The 18291-nt window shown below is 45.7% G+C and overlaps 1 protein-coding gene across 3 annotated transcripts in view; it reads right to left on the bottom strand.

Annotated features, from left to right (window-relative positions):
• The window catches only part of FUBP3 (far upstream element binding protein 3), a 56727-nt gene extending 40653 nt beyond the window's left edge, over positions 1-16074 (bottom strand). Inside the window, exons 1-2 of one of the 3 annotated variants that reach the window (XM_080667760.1) lie at positions 15859-16074; positions 1309-1414 (exon numbers count right to left, since the gene is read on the bottom strand). In XM_080667760.1, coding sequence (XP_080523886.1) covers positions 1309-1414; positions 15859-15942 — 190 coding nt within the window. In that variant the 5' untranslated portion in view covers positions 15943-16074. The remainder of the gene's footprint in view (positions 1-1308; positions 1415-15858) is intronic. The other 2 variants (XM_080667761.1, XM_080667762.1) reach the window with 2 other exon arrangements.
• Between the last annotated feature and the right edge of the window lie 2217 nt (positions 16075-18291).

The following is an 18291-nucleotide window of genomic DNA, read 5'->3' as shown; positions in this document are numbered from 1 at the left end:
ACCATAACGGCTTAACGACCAGAATGACCACTCGACCAGTCACTATGAGGTGCATTGAACACCTCTCGGTCCCGCCCTCCCCCCAGCCCCATAGGATGGTGAACGGGGAACCGGGGTGGGTGGCGGTGGGGGGGACGGGACTGGGGGCTGGCGAGTGGGTGGAACAGCCGACCTCTTGGTCCCTCCCCTCAGCCCCCGATCGCAGGATGGCGAACGGGGAACCACGGGGAACCAGGGTGGGTGGCGGCGGGGCGGGACTGGTGAGCGGGCGGAAGATGGCCCCGATCGCAGGCTAGGCCTAGGGACCCTACCCGCGCACGATTTCATGTGCTGGGCCTCTATTCTAAAAATAATGGCAATCTCCTCTTTTAGATTCCCAAGGAAACCAGAGAAAAATCAATCAAGCCAAATTACATTTTTCCTATGTATATAAAAACATGTATTTTTTCAGAAAAAGGGATTACATATATAATACATCTTGTTGCACACCTTGTTTTTTTTCACTTAACATATCACAGAAATACGTACACACATACATGGTTGGATGCATATGCAGACTGGCAGGACAGAAGGAGACACTGGCCCACCACTATGTGAACATTCATGTACCATCTAGTATATTTCACAATCCCTGTTATAGTCATACTTTGTGGAAGACCAAATCAGATAAAGAAAGGCCAAGTTCTCTGCAGAAGCACATTTGGTAGATTCTCTGCCAGGGTGCTGGTGATAGGCACTGCTAATTGGTTTCAAATTTTGGGGGGGGTGGAGTGGAGTTGAATATATAAACAAACCAGCAAAATAACAAATGAATGAGTGAAAGGAAAAGGAATGTTTCTAGAAAGAACTTGTCATAAATGGGAATGATGAAAAACCAGCAGATAGACCAGAGAAAGGTCATCTCCCTCCCCCTTTTCCTTTCTTTAGGGTCAAGATATAGCCATGGCTTCCTCAGAGCTATGCACCAAAACTTAGCTTTTCTTTTGAGCAAAGTGGAAACTTCAATTCTTACATGGGCACTGGAAGAACGGAAGGCTAAATCCAGCAAAGCTATCAAATCTGCCAATTACTTCCAAGCTGACGCTCAAAGGCCAGTCTTTCCCTGAGAGCCCAGCTTGGAAGATTCCTGTATTATCAAGGCAAATAAGAACTCAAATGCTGGAGAAGTGCTGAGAAAAATCACCCTAAATACCTCCCTCAGCCACTCCTCTTCAGAGCGGTGCTGGAGCGCCGCTAAGGAAATGGCTGACACCAACTGCACTGACAGGTTCACCACCGCCTGAAAGGCAGGCACTGGCAACAACTTACCTCCATCATCCAGGGGCCGTTTCTGGACTCCATACCCATACATGGAGGGGTCCACTAGAGGTGTGGAGTTATTCAAGTGAGGAATTGAGTCAATTTTAGCAGCAATCTACAGAAGAAGCAGATTTAAACATTCAGGAACAAATCACGGCTCTGTCAGAGAGTCCTCTTTAGAGGCTGTTTTTCACCCTCCCCCACCCCAACCTACAGTAAGTAAGGCGTGCCATGGTAGGATAAACACTTTTCACTGTTAACTGAGTTTTCTTTTGGTCTTAATAATAATGTGTCTTTAGAAATAAAATAGTACCAAAAATGTGTCTTTTACAAGCAATTAGTGTTTCTGAGCCATCACTTAAAATACAGGCATACTGCATTTGAAGAAAAAAAGCAGGCCAACAATAAGAAAAACTTTGCTCAAAAGGTTTTATCACAGGATTCCTTTAAGAAACAAATTCCCCAACAATACTTAAAAGGCGATGTTTGCTCAACTGACAACCCTTTAAGAATATATCCATCCTATTAACTGTAACATCTATAAAAGTGATGATGCAATCATATAAGGCAATAAGCTGCTTTTCATTGGAAGTGTCTGAACGGGGGGGGGGGGGGGGGATGACTGTCCAGACTATTGTAAGATTCCTGCACTTGAGAAAATAAGATAATCTGAGACCCATTTCAACTTTTAATACTTTATTTATTATAAGTTAAATAACAGAACATAGCTATTAAAAAATTTCCCCCAGAAACAAATGCTACATAGACTTATCTACTTTGTTCTCATTAGGAAATTATTGTGATCTTCGCAATAAATCAACTCTTTGATTTAATCAATGTCTATAGCAGTTGCTCTTGATGTTACTCCCTGAATTAAGCCTAGCACACCTGTCTCAGAGAGCAAAATCTTTAGTGGAAATTCTGAACGTGTCCCAATGTGCCCAGAAGTCTGAGACCTTCCAGGACCAACATGAAGATAAATTACCTTAAACAAACAGTTAAAGACAATCACGAAAACCCCAGGCAAGACTTAAATGTCCTGGGGTCAGCGCCTGTCCCTTCCATTTACTGGTTCTATGATGTTGGGCAAGTCCATTTCTTCTCTGCTTAAGATCCTCTGGATATAATACCATCTGCTTCATAGTTTTTGAAAAGATAACAACATACTCTGAACACAAAAGAGCTTTGTACACTGAAAAGCACTTCACAAATACCAGGGCTGTAAAACAAGGCAAATCACCCAACAAATGGTGACTGCCTACTATGTGCTAGGCTGTTCCAGGCACCAAGGCTCCTGTGGCGAACAAGAATAACCAAGCCCCTGTTCCCTGGAGTCAGCAGTCAGTGGGGAGTCACGGGTACACAATAAACTGAGCATTTCAGGTGGCAACAGCATGATGCCAATAAAATACAATGACATTTAGGGAGTGCTTGGGAGAGGTACTTTATATAGGGCGATCAGGGCAGGACACTGGGAGGTGACATGTAATCTGAGACCTAAATGATGAGCAGCAGCTGGCTACACAAAAATCTGAGGAAGAGCTGTCCAGGGAGAAGAAACAGCTTGTACGAAGGCCCTGAGGCAGGAGCAAGTTTGGCAGGTCTAAGCCTAAAAGAGAGAAGTTAATGTCATTAGAGGAGAAGGAACTAGATGTGTACTAAGAAGTGGGCAAGAGCCAGCTCACACAGGGCTTTATTGATCATGGTAAGGGGCTTGGATTTTATAGGAAGGGTGATCAGAAGCAACTACGAGGCTTTCTAAGGGAAGTAATGTGCTAATTTGTTTTTAAAGGATGCTCTTAGACAAGACAAATAGATTCTAAGTGGTCAAGAATAGAAACACCATTAGGTGTTCTAATGGGAGGTATTCTAAGCCAAGGGTAAGCAAACTATGCTTGGTGAACCACCTGCTTTTGTAAGGAAAGCTTTATTAGAACAGAGCCACACCCATCTGTTATCGGTAAGGAGTTGCAGAGACCATAGTATGCAAAGCCATACTATTTGGACCTTTAAAGAAAAAGTTTGACAATCTCAAATACTAAAGATAGACAGCTGATAGAAACCCCACCTCCTATATCCAAGTAAGTCTCTAAGGGCAAATGGCCATTTGCTCTTAAACAAAAGGCCATATATAACCTGCCTAACAGCGTTCTATCATCTACTTGCAAGCTTGCTCCCCTTATTTGTTTTGGAAAAGCTTGTAGAGGTTGGCTACTTAATTTAAGATGCAAAAGTTCCCTATAAGGACTCAGCTGGTAAAGCAGGTGGGTTAAAAAGGTGAGAACACTGCAAGAGCTTGTGTCCACGGAGACCCTCTCGTCTGCCACAATAAACTGGCTAATGTAAGGGTTTTCAAAATGGGCCCAGTTGCCCTAGCCAGTTTGGCTCAATGGGTAGAGCGTCGGCCTGCGGACTGAAGGGTCCCAGGTTTGATTCCGGAAAAGGGCACATGTCTGGGTTGCAGGCTCAGTCCCCAGTAGGGGGTGTGCAGGAGGCAGCCAATCAATGATTCTCTCTCATCATTGATGTTTCTATCTCTCCCTCTCCTTTCCTCTCTGAAATCAACTAAAATAAAAAAAAAAGATTGGTCTAGTTGTCTTTTTAAAGACAGACCAAAACATTCTCAGAAGACATGATTACCCCAAATCACAAAAGAAAAGGGTATGACTATCAGTGGAGTCCCCCAACAGTGTGCATGTGACATCACTCTCAAAGACAGGGCCTCAATACGTACACTCTACACATTAGGCACGCTCCCTGCTCCTTTCTGATGATACCTCATCTCCCAAATCTTCTTTCTTCCTGCCAACCTCGCTAAATGTTACTCCTGAGTCCTCGGCCTTATTTTCCTCCCAAAGCCAAATGGTAAACATGTTACAACAGTTTCCTGTTCCTAATATTGATTATATCAATACGTGTTCTTTCAAATTTGTGACTGAGACTTTCAAATGTTTTTTTAATCCACTATTTTATTTTTAATTTTTTAAAATTTAGAGAGAGAGGGAGGAGGGACAGAGGGACAGTGGGACGGAGAGAGAGAGAGACAGACATTGATTTGTTGTTCCTCTTAATTGTGCATTCATTGGTTGATTCTTGCATGTGCCCTGACCAGGGATTGAACCTGCAACCTTGGCCTGTTGGTACAATGCTCTAACCTACTGACTTATCTGGCCAGGGCCAGATTTGTTAAGTCATGTTTGCTTCAGGCATCTATAACTAGGGAAATTTGTAATAATGGTTAAGAGGTGTAGCTCTGAAGTCAATAGATTGCATTTAAACTTTGGCTAAACAAATGTCAGATACAAGTTTAACATTAAAATATACAATTGCATCACAATTTACATTGATATTTCATTGTATATTACAATATACCATAAAATTCAATGTGTTCGTTTCTTCATATAAATGTAACTTTATTCTAGGAAATGATATGAAATATCTACTAAAATATCCAGTTGAAATTTAATAAGTGCTCACTATGTGCTAGGTACTCTAGGAGCATTTTAAACATGCTATTTCATTTATTCCTTACAATGATTCTCTAGGAAGCTGGTGTTATTATTTCCATTTTTTAAAAATATTTTTTTTTATTGATTGCAAAGAGGAAGAGAGAGATAGAAACATCAATGATGAGAGGGAATCATTGATTGGCTGCCTCCTGCACGGTGGACTGAGCCCACAACCCAGGCATGTGTCCCTGACTGGAATCGAACCTGGGACCCTTCGGTCCACAGGCAGACGCTCTATCCACTGAGCAAAATGGTCTAGGGCAGTGGTCAGCAAACTCATTAGTCAACAGAGCCAAATATCAACAGTACAACAATTGAAATTTCTTTTGAGAGCCAATTTTTTTAAACTTAAACTTCTTCTAACGCCACTTCTTCAAAATAGACTCGCCCAGGCCGTGGTATTTTGTGGAAGAACCACACTCAAGGGGCCAAAGAGCCACATATGGCTCGCGAGCCGCCGTTTGCCGACCATCGGTCTAGGGCATTATTTCCATTTTTAAGATAAGGAAAAGTGAGGCTCAGAGAAGCTGAGTGACCTGTCAAAAGTCACACATCTTGTAAGTAGCAGAAACGGTATTTAAGCCCAGGCATGCCTGACTCAAGTCTATAACCACAGCACTAAGCTACCTCTCTTTCCTCCACCGAATACTTTCTTAAACGTATTTCACTTCTCAAGGACTTAAACCTAGTGGTTCACAGTACACAGACCTCAGCCAATTCCTCACACCGCAACGGATCATTCTGAACATCACCTGCTGAGGAAAGTGGGGTACATTCTCAGTTAAGGGCATAGGCCAGAAAATAAGTCACCGAAGCCAGAATATTCCAACAAAACCAAGGCCACTCCAGTCCTTATCTGAAAGCATGACCTTGAGGGGACTCTGCTACTGATTTTCTGCCACCTCAATTACTTTTCCTGCTTCGGAGGGTAGGTGGGGAAGAGGATGGGTTACCTCACCACCTGTGCTATTTTAAGCACAGTAAAAGATGAAAATGTGATAGACTAAATTTAACCTCCACTGCCAGTAGTGAGCGGAAATACGAAGGAAGGGAGCACTGGACCAGGAGTCAGTCAAGAGTCTGGTTTTCCATCCAGATCTTCCAGTGTGTGACCTTGGGCACGACCCTCAATGGCCTTGCGCCTTGGTGTACACACCTGTAAAATGCAGTGTTTTCCACAGGGGGGTGCACAGGTGATTTTGAAAGGTGCATGGATGAATATATATTTTTTACAGTTACCTTCAATACATGGCACAGTTCTTCATTTATGACAGTGATTTCATTTCCTTTGAAAAATATTTCAAAAAAATCCCAATTTTTTAAAATATATTTTATTGATTTTTTTACAGAGAGGAAGGGAGAAGGATAGAGAGTTAGAAACATCGATGAGAGAGAAACATCTATCAGCTGCCTCCTGCATACTCCCTACTGAGTATGTGCCCGCAACCAAGGTCCATGCCCTTGACCGGAATCGAACCTGGGACCCTTGAGTCCGCAGGCCGACGCTCTAGCCACTAAGCCAAACCAGTTAGGGCACAAATCCAAATTTTAAGATGATTTTAAATTAACAGAATATTGAGGGTTCACTGCTATGGCAAAAATCACAAAGGTAGGACACAAATTACTGAAGTGCATAAGCATGGCAATTAATTATTCCCAGTGCACACCTTTAGAACTAAATTTCTCTGTTGACAGGTTTTGTAATCAAAGTAGTTCATCCTCTAAATCCCAACAGGAAGCTTGTGACTATGTCCACAACTTTACACTGATTAGAACTTCATACTAAATGGAAATGGGCAAAGCCATCGAGCACCACCAAGTCATTCACATACGATGTCCATGCTATCAATATGGCTTCTGATGCTTTTCACGGATCCAGCAACTAGAGGTGGAAGCTCAGACCACCCAGGGAGCAGGAACCCATCTTACCCCCTGGAACCTCTGCTCTACAGTTCCCCAGAGTGGCCTGCTCGGGCCCTGGAGAATGCACAGGCTGGACTGAGAGTCTGTGCTGCCCACGGCAGGAGCATGATGTGGCCAGAGCGGCCGAGTCGGGGCTAAGAGGAGTTCCAGAGGGCAGGGGCTGGAGTCAGTGCCCAGGGGCAAGTCCTAGTTCTGCACCCCACTACCTGGTGGGTCACAGTGAAGACAGCACTGTGTCAAATTTACAGCACAACCACTAAAAGCCTGCTGCTGCCCTCATTTAATCTTCACAGTGACTTTATAAAGTAGCTACTACTCTCACCACTGTGGGGTTTGGAGCCTGCCTGGAACTGTATCCATGGGGATGACAGGGTAACAATGTAGAACAATGCCAGGCACATGGTAAGGAATAAGAACCGTTTGCTATTTTAACCTTTAATCCTATCTAATAAGAGGGAATATGCTAATTGACCACCATCCGTCACAAAAGATGGCTGCACCCACAGCTGAGGCCAAGTTCCCTTAAGGAGCCTTAACGAGCAATCAGTAGGGACCTGAAGCTACGCCCTCCCCCTCCCCAGTGGGGCTTGACAGGGGACCTCAGGGCGTGCCCCCCGCCTTGGCACCAGGCCAGTGGACCTCAGGCCTCACCCCCCACCAGGTGGGGCTTGACAGGGGACTTCAGGCCACGCCCCCCACCCCGGCACCAGGCCGGGGGACCTGAGGCTGCGCCCCCCTGCCTGGCTGGGCTTGACAGGGGACCTCAGGCCGTGCCCCCCACCCAGTGGGGTCTGGATCTAGCTCAATGGGGTAGAGGGCCAGCCGGGTCTGGGTCTCACACAATTTTGAGGTGCATGTGGGTGGGTGGAGACTTGACTCTGGGTCCCATGGTGAGCCCCAGACTCTGACAGGAGGAAGGTTTTCATATACATTTTACTAATTTTCTTTCGTCTCTGACACTTCTATTATAGAGAAAGGGCAAATAGCAATATTAAATTATTTCCTCTAATTAATCCCCTTTTAAGGTGCACAAATTTTGTGTACCGGGCCACTAGCTGAAGAATAATGCTCCAGAAAAGTACACGGATATGTTTACAGCTCACTGAATTTTCACTAACGAAAATGCCTGTGCAACTAGCATCCAGGTCAAGAAACAGAACATCACCAGGACCCCAGAAGCCTGCCTCAGGCCCCCCTCAGTCACTACACAACCCCACCTCCCCCAACTTCTAATATTAGCCTCTAGTAACCTCCTAACTTCTAATATTAGCTACTTTTTTTTTTTTTTTTTTACAAACCCTTGTGTCGAGGGCTGACTTAATATTAGCTATTTAAAAAAAATTATTACTAACATCAATGATCTCCATTTTACACATGAGCAAACTTTGGCTTAAAGGAGACAGATAACTTGTCCAATGACTAAGCTAGTAAGTGGCATAACCAGAACTTGAGCTCATAGAGTCTGAAGTCAAGCTCTTAAGAACCACTTCACTTCACTACCACCTGGGATTTTGTGACTATCAAATGAGAGAACGTCTATAAAAGTTGTGCCTGGCACCGAGCAGAACACAAGCTCAACAAATGGCAGCGTAAGTGTCGGCAGAGAGGGGGCCCCGGCTGGTCCTGCCCTATTTACTGGCATTGCCAAAACAAGGAATTCTATGTACCAATCAAGTAAGATAGCAGCTCTTCTTAGTACCTTTTCCTGACAACTTTGTGCCGCCCACATTGGGGAGAATTAAATACTCCCTTATCTGTGATGGCAAAGCACTTGATAACCCAGCTCTAAATAGCAGAATCTCACGAGACAGTTATTGGCTCCACGGTCTCCTCACAAGGAGCTCTTTGAAGAGTGGATCTTCTCAATCGCCTCGGTAACCCTGGGACAAAGATTCCTTAACTGGGAGCTCCAGGCCTCAGCTTGAGAAACTCTTGAATTTATATACAAAACCAATAAATATTCTGAGGAGTTCAAAGTTTTCGAGAGTCTTTAAAAGGTCCATGTTCTGCCTAGCCGGTGTGGCTCAGTGGTTGCAACCCATGAACCAAGAAGCCGCTGGTTCGATACCCGGTCAGGGCACATGCCTGGGTTTGGGCCTGGATCCCCAGTGAGGGGAGTGCAGGAGGCAGCTGATAAATGTGTCTTTCTCATCAATGTTTCTACCTCTCTCACCCTCTCCTTCTTAAAAAAAAAAATCAATAAAAATATATCTTAAAAAAATAAAAGGCCCATGTTACCAAAGTTAAAGAACAGCTTCCCTAATGCATAGCAAAATGCTTGGCACATGGAAGGTTCTCATTAAACATTTGCTAAATTTCCCTAGCTGGTTTGGCTCAGTGGATAGAGCCTTGGCTTGAGGACCAAAGGGTCCCAGGTTTGATTCCAGTCAAGGGCATATTATACCTTGGCTGCAGGCTCCTCCGCAGCCCAGGCCCTGGTCAGGGCTCACACAGGAGACAACCAATCGATGTGTTTCTCTCACATCGATATTTCTGTCTTTCCCTCTCTCTTCCACTCTCCCTAAAAATCAATGGAAAAATATCCTTGGGTGAGGATTAACAAAAAACAAACAAAACATTTGCTAAATTTAAAGTGCACACGGAGAAACCCATCTGTGGGCAAAATGCTAAGACGACCACTTGAGGCTGTACGCTGAAATACTGTTCCAGCTGGGATTGCCCCACCAAAGGCCCTAAAGATGACATGTCCATTCGTTTTCTCCCCTCCATGCCATCTAATTCACCAGCATCCTTGCAATGCTTTGTTCAAAGACTCTGCTGATGTCTCAGCGAGATGAAAACTATGCAACTACCTCTGCAAAGGAACCGAATCCTTCTTAGAACGCACAAGACATGGGTGCAAGAACAATGTATACATTATTTGTGTGCCTCTGAGAAAACTGCTGTTTCCCTTTGGCTTATTTTCAAATATGAAATGAGAAATATAACCCTTGTCCTGAATATTGCACCTGGTTGTTGTGAGAATTTAATCCAGTTAAGATAAAACCAGCTGCAAAGTTGTCTTATTTACCTTTGCACTGTCCCAGCATCCAGCAAGCAGCCTTGGACTCAGCAGATACTCAAATAATGGCAGGTAGGTAATCTGAATCACAACACTACTTCCATTAACACCCCTCAGTCTTGCAAGTGATTTGTTTTCATCTGGTATTAGGAGAAAAGTGCCTCCAATAGAAACATCGGCTATTCTTTCCCACGTGTCCTTATAATGAAACTCAAAATGCAAAACATTTTCGAGAGAGACAGTTCTTAAGAGTAAAAGGACTGCACAGAAAAGCTAGGGAGAGGAAAGTTTTAACAGACACCCAATACAGTAAGTCCTCCCTTAATGTCATCAAAAGGTTCTTGGAACTGCAAGGAAACAACATATAAAGAAACTAATTTTACTACGCTAATCGACATAAGTAAGGGTAAAATTCCTATGGCATCTCATCAACATTACAACAAAACAATATTGAACGAAAAGACGTTATTTGAGGACCTACTGCATAATCTATATATATAAAAGCCTAAGCGACCGTTGCAACCAAAACAACTGGACTACCGAAAAGGCTGTGTGGGGCAACCAGGCCGGCAGGGGGATTAGTGAGGGATGAACAAATGGCTGAACAGCAGGCTGCGTGGGGTGACCAGGTCAGCAGGGGGGGCCAGTGAGGGACAACCAAACAACTGAACAGCAGGCTGCGTGGGGTGACCAGGCCAGCGGGGGGTGGGGGGGGCAGTTAGGGGCGACCAGGCTGGCAGAGGGGGGCAGTTAGGGGCGACCAGGCCAGCTGGGGGGGGGGGCAGTTGGGGGCAATCATGCCTGCAGAGGCAGTTAGGGGTGATCAGGCCAGCAGGCGGAGGCAGTTAGGGGCAATCAGGCAGGCAGGCAGGTGAGTGGTTAGGAGCCAGCGGTCCAGGATTGTCAGACATCCCCTGAGGGGTCCCGGATTGGAGAGGGTGCAGGCTGGGCTGAGGGGACCCTCCCCCCTCCTGTGCATGAATTTCGTGCACCGGGCCTCTAGTGTATTACAAAGCAAAAGAGTGAAAATAATATGACCAATTTTCTTTTTCAAATCCAGCTCATGGCGTTGAAGGGACCACTGAGATTATTTAGGTCAACATTTCCTAAGTTTGATCCACAGAATAGAATTTGGTTTTATGGCCGAAACCGGTTTGGCTCAGTGGATAGAGCGTCGGCCTGCAGACTGAAGGGTCCCGGGTTCGATTCCAGTCAAGGGCATGTACCTTGGTTGCGGGCACATCCCCAGTGGGAGGTGTGCAGGAGGCAGCTGACTGATGTTTCTCTCTCATCGATGTTTCTAACTCTCTATCCCTCTCCCTTCCTCTCTGTAAAAATATCAATAAAATATATTTAAAAAAAAAAAAAAAGAATTTGGTTTTATGGAAAGAGGGTATGAAGTGATTTAACTTCAGGACATTTAGGCCTTAATGCACGTAAGCATATTAAAGGCTCCAAGAAGTCTTGTAGTAAAGAAGCCAATTCACTTTATTTAATCCTGTTTTCCCCATGGAAGATAGTAACAGCCTGTAGATCAAATGTTAGGAAAGACTAACCTAGTCCAAGGTCACACAGCTGCTTGCAGGAGCCTTAGATTGCCCAACTCTCCTCCCAGTTTTTTTCATTATAAATTTCAAATAAAACCTAGAAATGATGGGCTCACAATTGAAAAAGGATAAGAAAAAAAGGCTGTGGACTAGGCATCCCAACGGGCAGTGTAAAACATGAGCAAAGTGGTGGGAAGGAAGGCAACGAGAGTCAACGCCTGTGCAAAGGGGCAGAGGCCACCCAGCTCCTGCCGAATACTGCCACTGCAAAATGCGGGAGCAGTGCGGGAGCTAGAAGTCTCCATTTTTATGTGAAATCATTCTGGTTTCTAAGTGCTGGCACTGTGTGAGTCAAACAAAGCACGCCTGCAGGCCCACTGTGAGCCTTCCCCAGCCCGTGGGCCATGGGTTTAAGAACTCTGGTCTAGGTAAATTTGTATCTACAAATAATTGGGACTTCAAAGAACCATCCCTTCCCATCTGAAATCAATAAAAAAAATATATTTAAAAAAATTTTAAAGAAAGTCTCAGATGAAAATGAGAAAAACCTTAGAGGCACACATACCATTCACTTAGAGTCTACCTTTCAATACCAAACATGAGGTTCAGTGTTTGCATTACAGTGTGGTGACTCAAATGGACTCAATCCAATTGCCAATTCTTTAACAAGGGCTCGCTCTTTGCAGGGTGCTCTGCTGGGTCCTGTCAAAGATACAGAAGCAGCCCATAGATTTCCTGTAGGCATTGGTTTTCTTCGAGTGTCTGAGAAAGCTAAAACGAACGTACATGCAGGAGTAAGTCCCTAGTGAAATGACTTGAGAGACTGAGCCACTGAACATGTCAGAGATGATCTCAGTGGAGTACAACTTAAACTGACTGAACATTCAGCACACTTGGCTTTAGGAGTCAGAAACATCATATATTAAGTGAAGGCAGTATTTCTCAGGGAGTACCCAACAGCCAACGAGCAGAGGCTTTTTCTTGTAATGGTGGATGCACATTCCCTTGAAGGAGATCTGGTGCTTGTGAACAGCACTCACGCCAAATCACCTACTGCCCAGGCTCAACGTGTGAAACAGCAGCCTGGGGAAGCAATCTCTGGAGGCCCCTCACTAATCAATATATATTTTTTTAAAGTGCTGGTAAAGGATAGGTTCTAATGTTACTCTCTATTGATTCTACAATGGCTTGATCAAAATCATTTGAATGCAGAATCAACATAATGCTCAATCAACTCCCTGAGGCACCCATTACACTGTATACATGTGGATAGAATACTCTGGAGTTACGCAATGCAGAGGCACTGACTGGGTCTAGATCAAAATAGAACCTTCAAGTCCTAAAAAACATTAGCAGTTTGGCCAGATCCTTTCTTCTATTTACTAGCAGTTGATGACCGGCAGACAGTTGGTAGAGCTGATGGAAGGCTGCTGGGAGTAATACACTGGATTTCGCACTGTCTTGTTAACATGCAAATGATGACATTTGATGACAGATGCTACTAAACCAGCAGTGGGCTTTCTGGAAAGATTTTATATGCTTAGGAAACAAGATAAAACAGATTTTTATCTACTCATCCAAAATCTCTACAAGGTCCCCTTATAATCTAGACCAGTGGTCGGCAAACTCATTTGTCCACAGAGCCCAATATCAGCAGGACAACGATGGAAATCTCTTGAGAGCCAAATTTTTTAAACTTAAACTTCTTCTAACGCCACTTCTTCAACATAGACTCGCCCAGGCCGTGGTATTTTGTGGAAGAGCCACACTCAAGGGGCCAAAGAGCCGCATGTGGCTCGCGAGCCGCGGTTTGCCGACCACTGACCTAGACAGACAGGGTAGAGGTGCAGTGTAACTATAGGATAACCTATTTTGGTTTTAAGTCCACATCCCACCCTTACTAGGATCCTGCCCTCTCTAAACAAGTTGAAAAAAATAGTACTTCATTTTTGCTAACCTGCCAATGACAGGAGAACTGAACAGGATGGTTTTTTTAATACCCAGCAGTTTCTGATATTCATCGTTGGGACTGAATCAGATCACATTTCCACACTTGTGTACTTCCCTACAGAATGGCTGCATTATCCATTTGTGCCAAACATTGATGTATAACTGAAACTGACTGAGCATTCAGCACACTTGACTTTATGAGTCAGAAATATCATATATTAAGTAAGCAAAGGCACGAGGAGCCTTCTAGATGCTAGCAGGGAAGTTGAGTAGATTGGGTACTGAACCCTAAGTACCCAGATTTAATAAACTGCAGGTTCAAATCCCAGCAGGATCAACTCAGATGCTATTATGATCTAGATCAGCAGTCGGCAAACTCATTAGTCAACAGAGCCAAATATCAACAGTACAACGATGGACATTTCTTTTGAGCCAAATTTTTTAAACTTAAAACTTCTTCTAACTTTACTTCAAAATAGACTCGCCCAGGCCATGGTATTTTGTGGAAGAGCCACACTCAAGGGGCCAAAGAGCCGCCTGTGGCTCGCGAGCCGCAGTTTGCCGACCACAGATCTAGACAAATGAGCACCACAGAGCTTCCTGCTCTCTGACAAACTGGTGAGGGCCTTACAGACGGTTGCGGGTGTTTATGAGGGCACTAAGAGAGGAAAAGCTTTGCAATCATTTAAATAAATAGCTTTTACTTCCAGTTACTGCTGGGGAAGAACCACGTCTCTGCAACACGCTGTGTATACAATGGAGAAGCAGAACCACCATCATCCAGATGACCAAGTAACGTGAGATCCTTTCAGGTAAGTTTTACTATAAGCATACAATATTTTAGACCTCCAACATGCCATTCTCGCCCAATGTAAATCTATAAATAAATCTAAAATTACCCACAAACCTGGTTTTTTCTTTAGTTTTTAAAGGCCATCAAATCCTTGGAGACAGTATCGACCTCCAGCAGTTAATATTCAGACGTAATACACTTACAGCAGTATCTTCATTGGGCTTATTACTGCTCCAGGCAATGGTGCATTTCAGAGCTGGGAACATTTCCAATGAAGTTCCTTTGCTAGTAGTACAACTACTGCTCCAACAATCCACATTGGGTCAGCATTTAACAGAGGGTCTCCCTCCCTCCTGAGGAGGTTGTCCAAGAATATGAGTTCAACCACTGGCTCAAGAGAAGCAGAAAGTCTTCTCAATGATCCAAAATTCATTTTACGTTCAACTACATAGGCCTTCTGCAAACTGAGGGTCTGAGCTCTTTTAGGGTAGTGACTATAATTCTTCCTGGATACAGGAGGCCACAAGGTGACTGTCACACAGCAGCACAGAGCGAAAGCCGTTACATATTAGCAGCCAGTGAGAAACAAGGTTCAGGACCTTGTGCTGGAGAGGAGAGCATGTAACACGCTGGCACGCAGAGTAGTGGAAGGGGAACGGGATGGCATGTTCATCCATTAAGGCCCCTGGTTGGCTCTGAAGTCTAAGTAAGATGGATTCTCACTACGTACTGGTTGGTGCCTAGGCAGTGACAGGTCATCAGATAAAATTTTAGGTGGAACCATAGGTTTGGAAAGTTCTGGGATCCAACAGAATGTCTACAGGAGCAACAGTATTAAAATGGAAAGTCAGTATCTGGGACACAGGGAGGGTTCCCTCCCCTGGAATACTGGAAAGAGATGTAAAGACCACATCTTCAAGCGACCGAGTGGATCTTCTAATACAATGAGTCCTGTGGCTTTCTGTTAGGAATCAAGCAGTAATTAGTTACAGCCCGGCTTTTAAAACGTCACTTAGTATGCCTACAATTAAAGAGGAAGAGGCGATGAACACAGCAGAAGTTGAAGTGTTAGAGCTATAACTTGCAAGCTTTACCCACAATACAAGGATGTGTTCTATTCAAAGTCCCATGCCCCAAGCTCCATATGGCAGGCCCGATATTCATTCTCCAGGGAAGCATGTAACCTCTTAAAATCAGTTTATTTAATTCTGACAAAACGCACTACACTGTCAGGTGATAAAGTTTCATTGCTGGAATGAGTCCCTATCACATTCTCCCGGAGAAGAGAATCTATGGCTCATAAGGAATTTCTACCTCTTATGGACCACCCACATCCACTTAACATTCTCCTTTCTCCCCTCTCCAAGGGGACCCTCAAAAATAAAAGACTCCTGAATTAGAGAAAGTCCCAAGACGATGTTTCCCAAGTCTTAAGAAGCTGCTGGGCCTGACACAGCCGCCTTCTGTCTATACCCGAGTCCTCACCGTGAGCTCCCCAATCGCGAGCCTCAGAACCCCGCGCTGGCTGCCCTGAAGGTCCAGCTCCGGCCCCACGCGACGGGGCCAGGCGTCCGGGGCAGCCCCTTCCCCAGCGGCCGCCGGCACCTGGGAGACCCGCCCGACAGGCTGGGCCTGGGCCTCGCGGAGGCGCCTCATGCCTGGGTTCCTCGGGCTGCAGGAGCCCCAAGGAACCGCCAACCCCGACTGAGGCGTCAGCCGGGCTGCCTCCCGCCCCCAGACGACCCCTCCTCCCATCGGACTCGGGCTGGCCCCGCCTCGGGCTCCCCTGCTCCCGCCAGCCGGCCGCGCCCGTACCTGCCGGACCCGGTGCAGGGCGTCCACGAAGCCCTCGGCCTTCATCCCCACCGGAGCGCTCTGCCCCTGCACCAGCTCCGCCATTACCGCCCCCGCCGCCGCTCGGCTCCCGGTCCGGCCTCCCCCGCCGCTTGGGGACCCGTAGCCGGAAAGGGAAAGTCGCCCCACTTCCGGCGGAAGGGAAGACGGGACACTCGACGCGAGAGAAGCCGCGTCGCGTCTGAGGGACCGGTCAGGCCACGTGACTGCGGTCCGGCCGGAAGTGGGGGGCGGGTCCAACGCGTGCGGCCGCCGTCGGGTCTGGGAGGACTGGTCGGGGCCCGCCCCCCAGGCGTGATTTGGTCCAGGTTGCTCCATGATGCTAACGGGCTCTTGCGGCTCGGATGGGGCCGAGGCGTCCGGCTTTCGGCCGCTTGAAAACTGAGAGAGGGTGACGTGGCTCTTCCTAGACAGCACCCCGCAGTGCTGGCTCACGAAGAGCCTGACCCTGGCAGCCCTCCCAGGCATGGCCATTGATTTGGGAATATTGGGAACTGAGCTTTTTGAAATGGCACGGTGAGGACCCAAAGGGAGGCTGGCGGACAAAGGACCACCAATGTCCGGGCCCCATGTTTGCAGGGAGTCCCAGATCTGAGTTCCTGCACCCTCATCGGTTTGCTCGAGGATGGGCTAACAACACAGCTGGGGTTGCCTAGCGACCCAGCTGGGGGGGGCGGGGAGGACGCTCCCAGTGGAAAACCAGCAAGGCGTCCTCTTGCACATTACTTACTCTGGGACTCGGAGGAAGCTGGAACTCCCACCGCAGGACCACCTTTGCTTGCGTGCCTGTTGAGTCAAGACTGACGTCATTGCAAGAGGGCTTCTTGGAATGCTTGGCATTTTTCCCATGGTAGTAGCTGGTATAGATATTTCAAGGCAAGGGAAGGAGTCCTCCTGCAGGAACACACGGAGCCTTTGAGATGGATCTTAGAAAGGAGCAAACAAAACCCCAGAAAAGAAACAAGGCTTAGGGGTTTCTAAATACATCTTGTTGGAGGCAAGTATGATACCCAGGAGTTGGATTTTAATGGAGAGTCATGTCAAGCATTTTATGCCTGATTTCAAGTTACGAAGGCAGATAGGCACTGAGAAAGGGAAATAAAGAAGTAAAATCCGCCTGGCCGGTGTGACTCAGTGGTTGAGCGTCCACCTATGACCCAGGTCACGGTTGGATTCCCAGTCAGGGTATATGCCCGGGTGGTGGGCTCCATCCCCAGTATGGTGTGTGCAGCCGATCAATGATTCTCTCTCATCATTGATGTTTCTATCTCTCTCCCCCTCTCCATTCCTCTCTGAAATCAATAAAAACATATAAAAAAAGAAGTAAAATTCATTGTGACTTCTCTTGATCCCTTGTGTCAGCATGCTAGACCAATAACTGGCCGATAACAAGAGCAGTTCTTCGTTTGTTAGTGACTTCATTACCAGACTGTGAATTCCTTAGGAACAGAGTCTGAGTTTTATTTGTTCCTGTATCTCTAGAGTTTGGCACACAGTAGGTGCGTAGGAAACTTCTTTAGAACTGAGTAATGCCAAATTAGAATAATTCCTAGGTTGTGGGGAAATAAAAGAATTTGGGGAAATTGCAACATGGAAGATGATCATTTTCAGACAAAATGTTTCAACCCATGTAGGAAAGCAGGTAGTGGGTTCATTGCTGTCACTGCTTTCATGGGGCTGGACCAACACCTGCCAGCATATCTGTTGTGGCCCAGCCTGGTGGGTTGATGGTTCTAACTTCGCTCTGCTTGTAAAAGTCAAAGATACGTCATCAGCCTTCAGGAACAGGGATGGTTTCACTGACCCAATTTTAGTGAGACTTGTGTTTTGAATATTTTAAAAAAATCTCGTATGTTTATTCATCCAAATTCCAGCTGGTTCTCTCCCTGAGTATAAATAGCGAAATCAGGGTTATTGGCCCAAATATAAGGTACATTAAAGTTTGCTCCCAAGACCACAGAATGGGTAGGAAGACAAGGTTCTGTTTCTCCCTCTTTTACTGGTTGACCAACTTTGGGCAACTCACTTATTTCTTGGGGCACAGAAGAAGAAGATCACCCAAACCCCTTCAAGTCTGCTGTTATATGTTCTACTATCACCCTGGACTTCATCATCTTGATGCTTATCACCACTGCTTTTACGTCACCATGTAATTATTTGTTTATTTGCTGTCTTTTCTGTTATAATAAAACTTCTGCTGAGACACACCGTGCTTGCCTTTATCATTGCTCTCCCTACCACCTAGCGCAATGCCTGGCATTTTGTAGGCACTAATCCGTTTTGTGTTCACTTTGGCATAAGGTGTGTAGTATGGGTCAAATGAATTTCCTTTTCATGAGCATATCCTATTGTTTCTGCACTAATCATAAACGGGATGAGCCTCTCTGTATGGAA

The sequence above is a fragment of the Plecotus auritus genome (assembly GCF_963455305.1).
Source record: "Plecotus auritus genome assembly, chromosome: 5".
Lineage (NCBI taxonomy): Eukaryota > Metazoa > Chordata > Mammalia > Chiroptera > Vespertilionidae > Plecotus > Plecotus auritus.
Note: the sequence above shows the minus strand (reverse complement) of the source record. Positions and strands in the feature narration are given on the sequence as shown.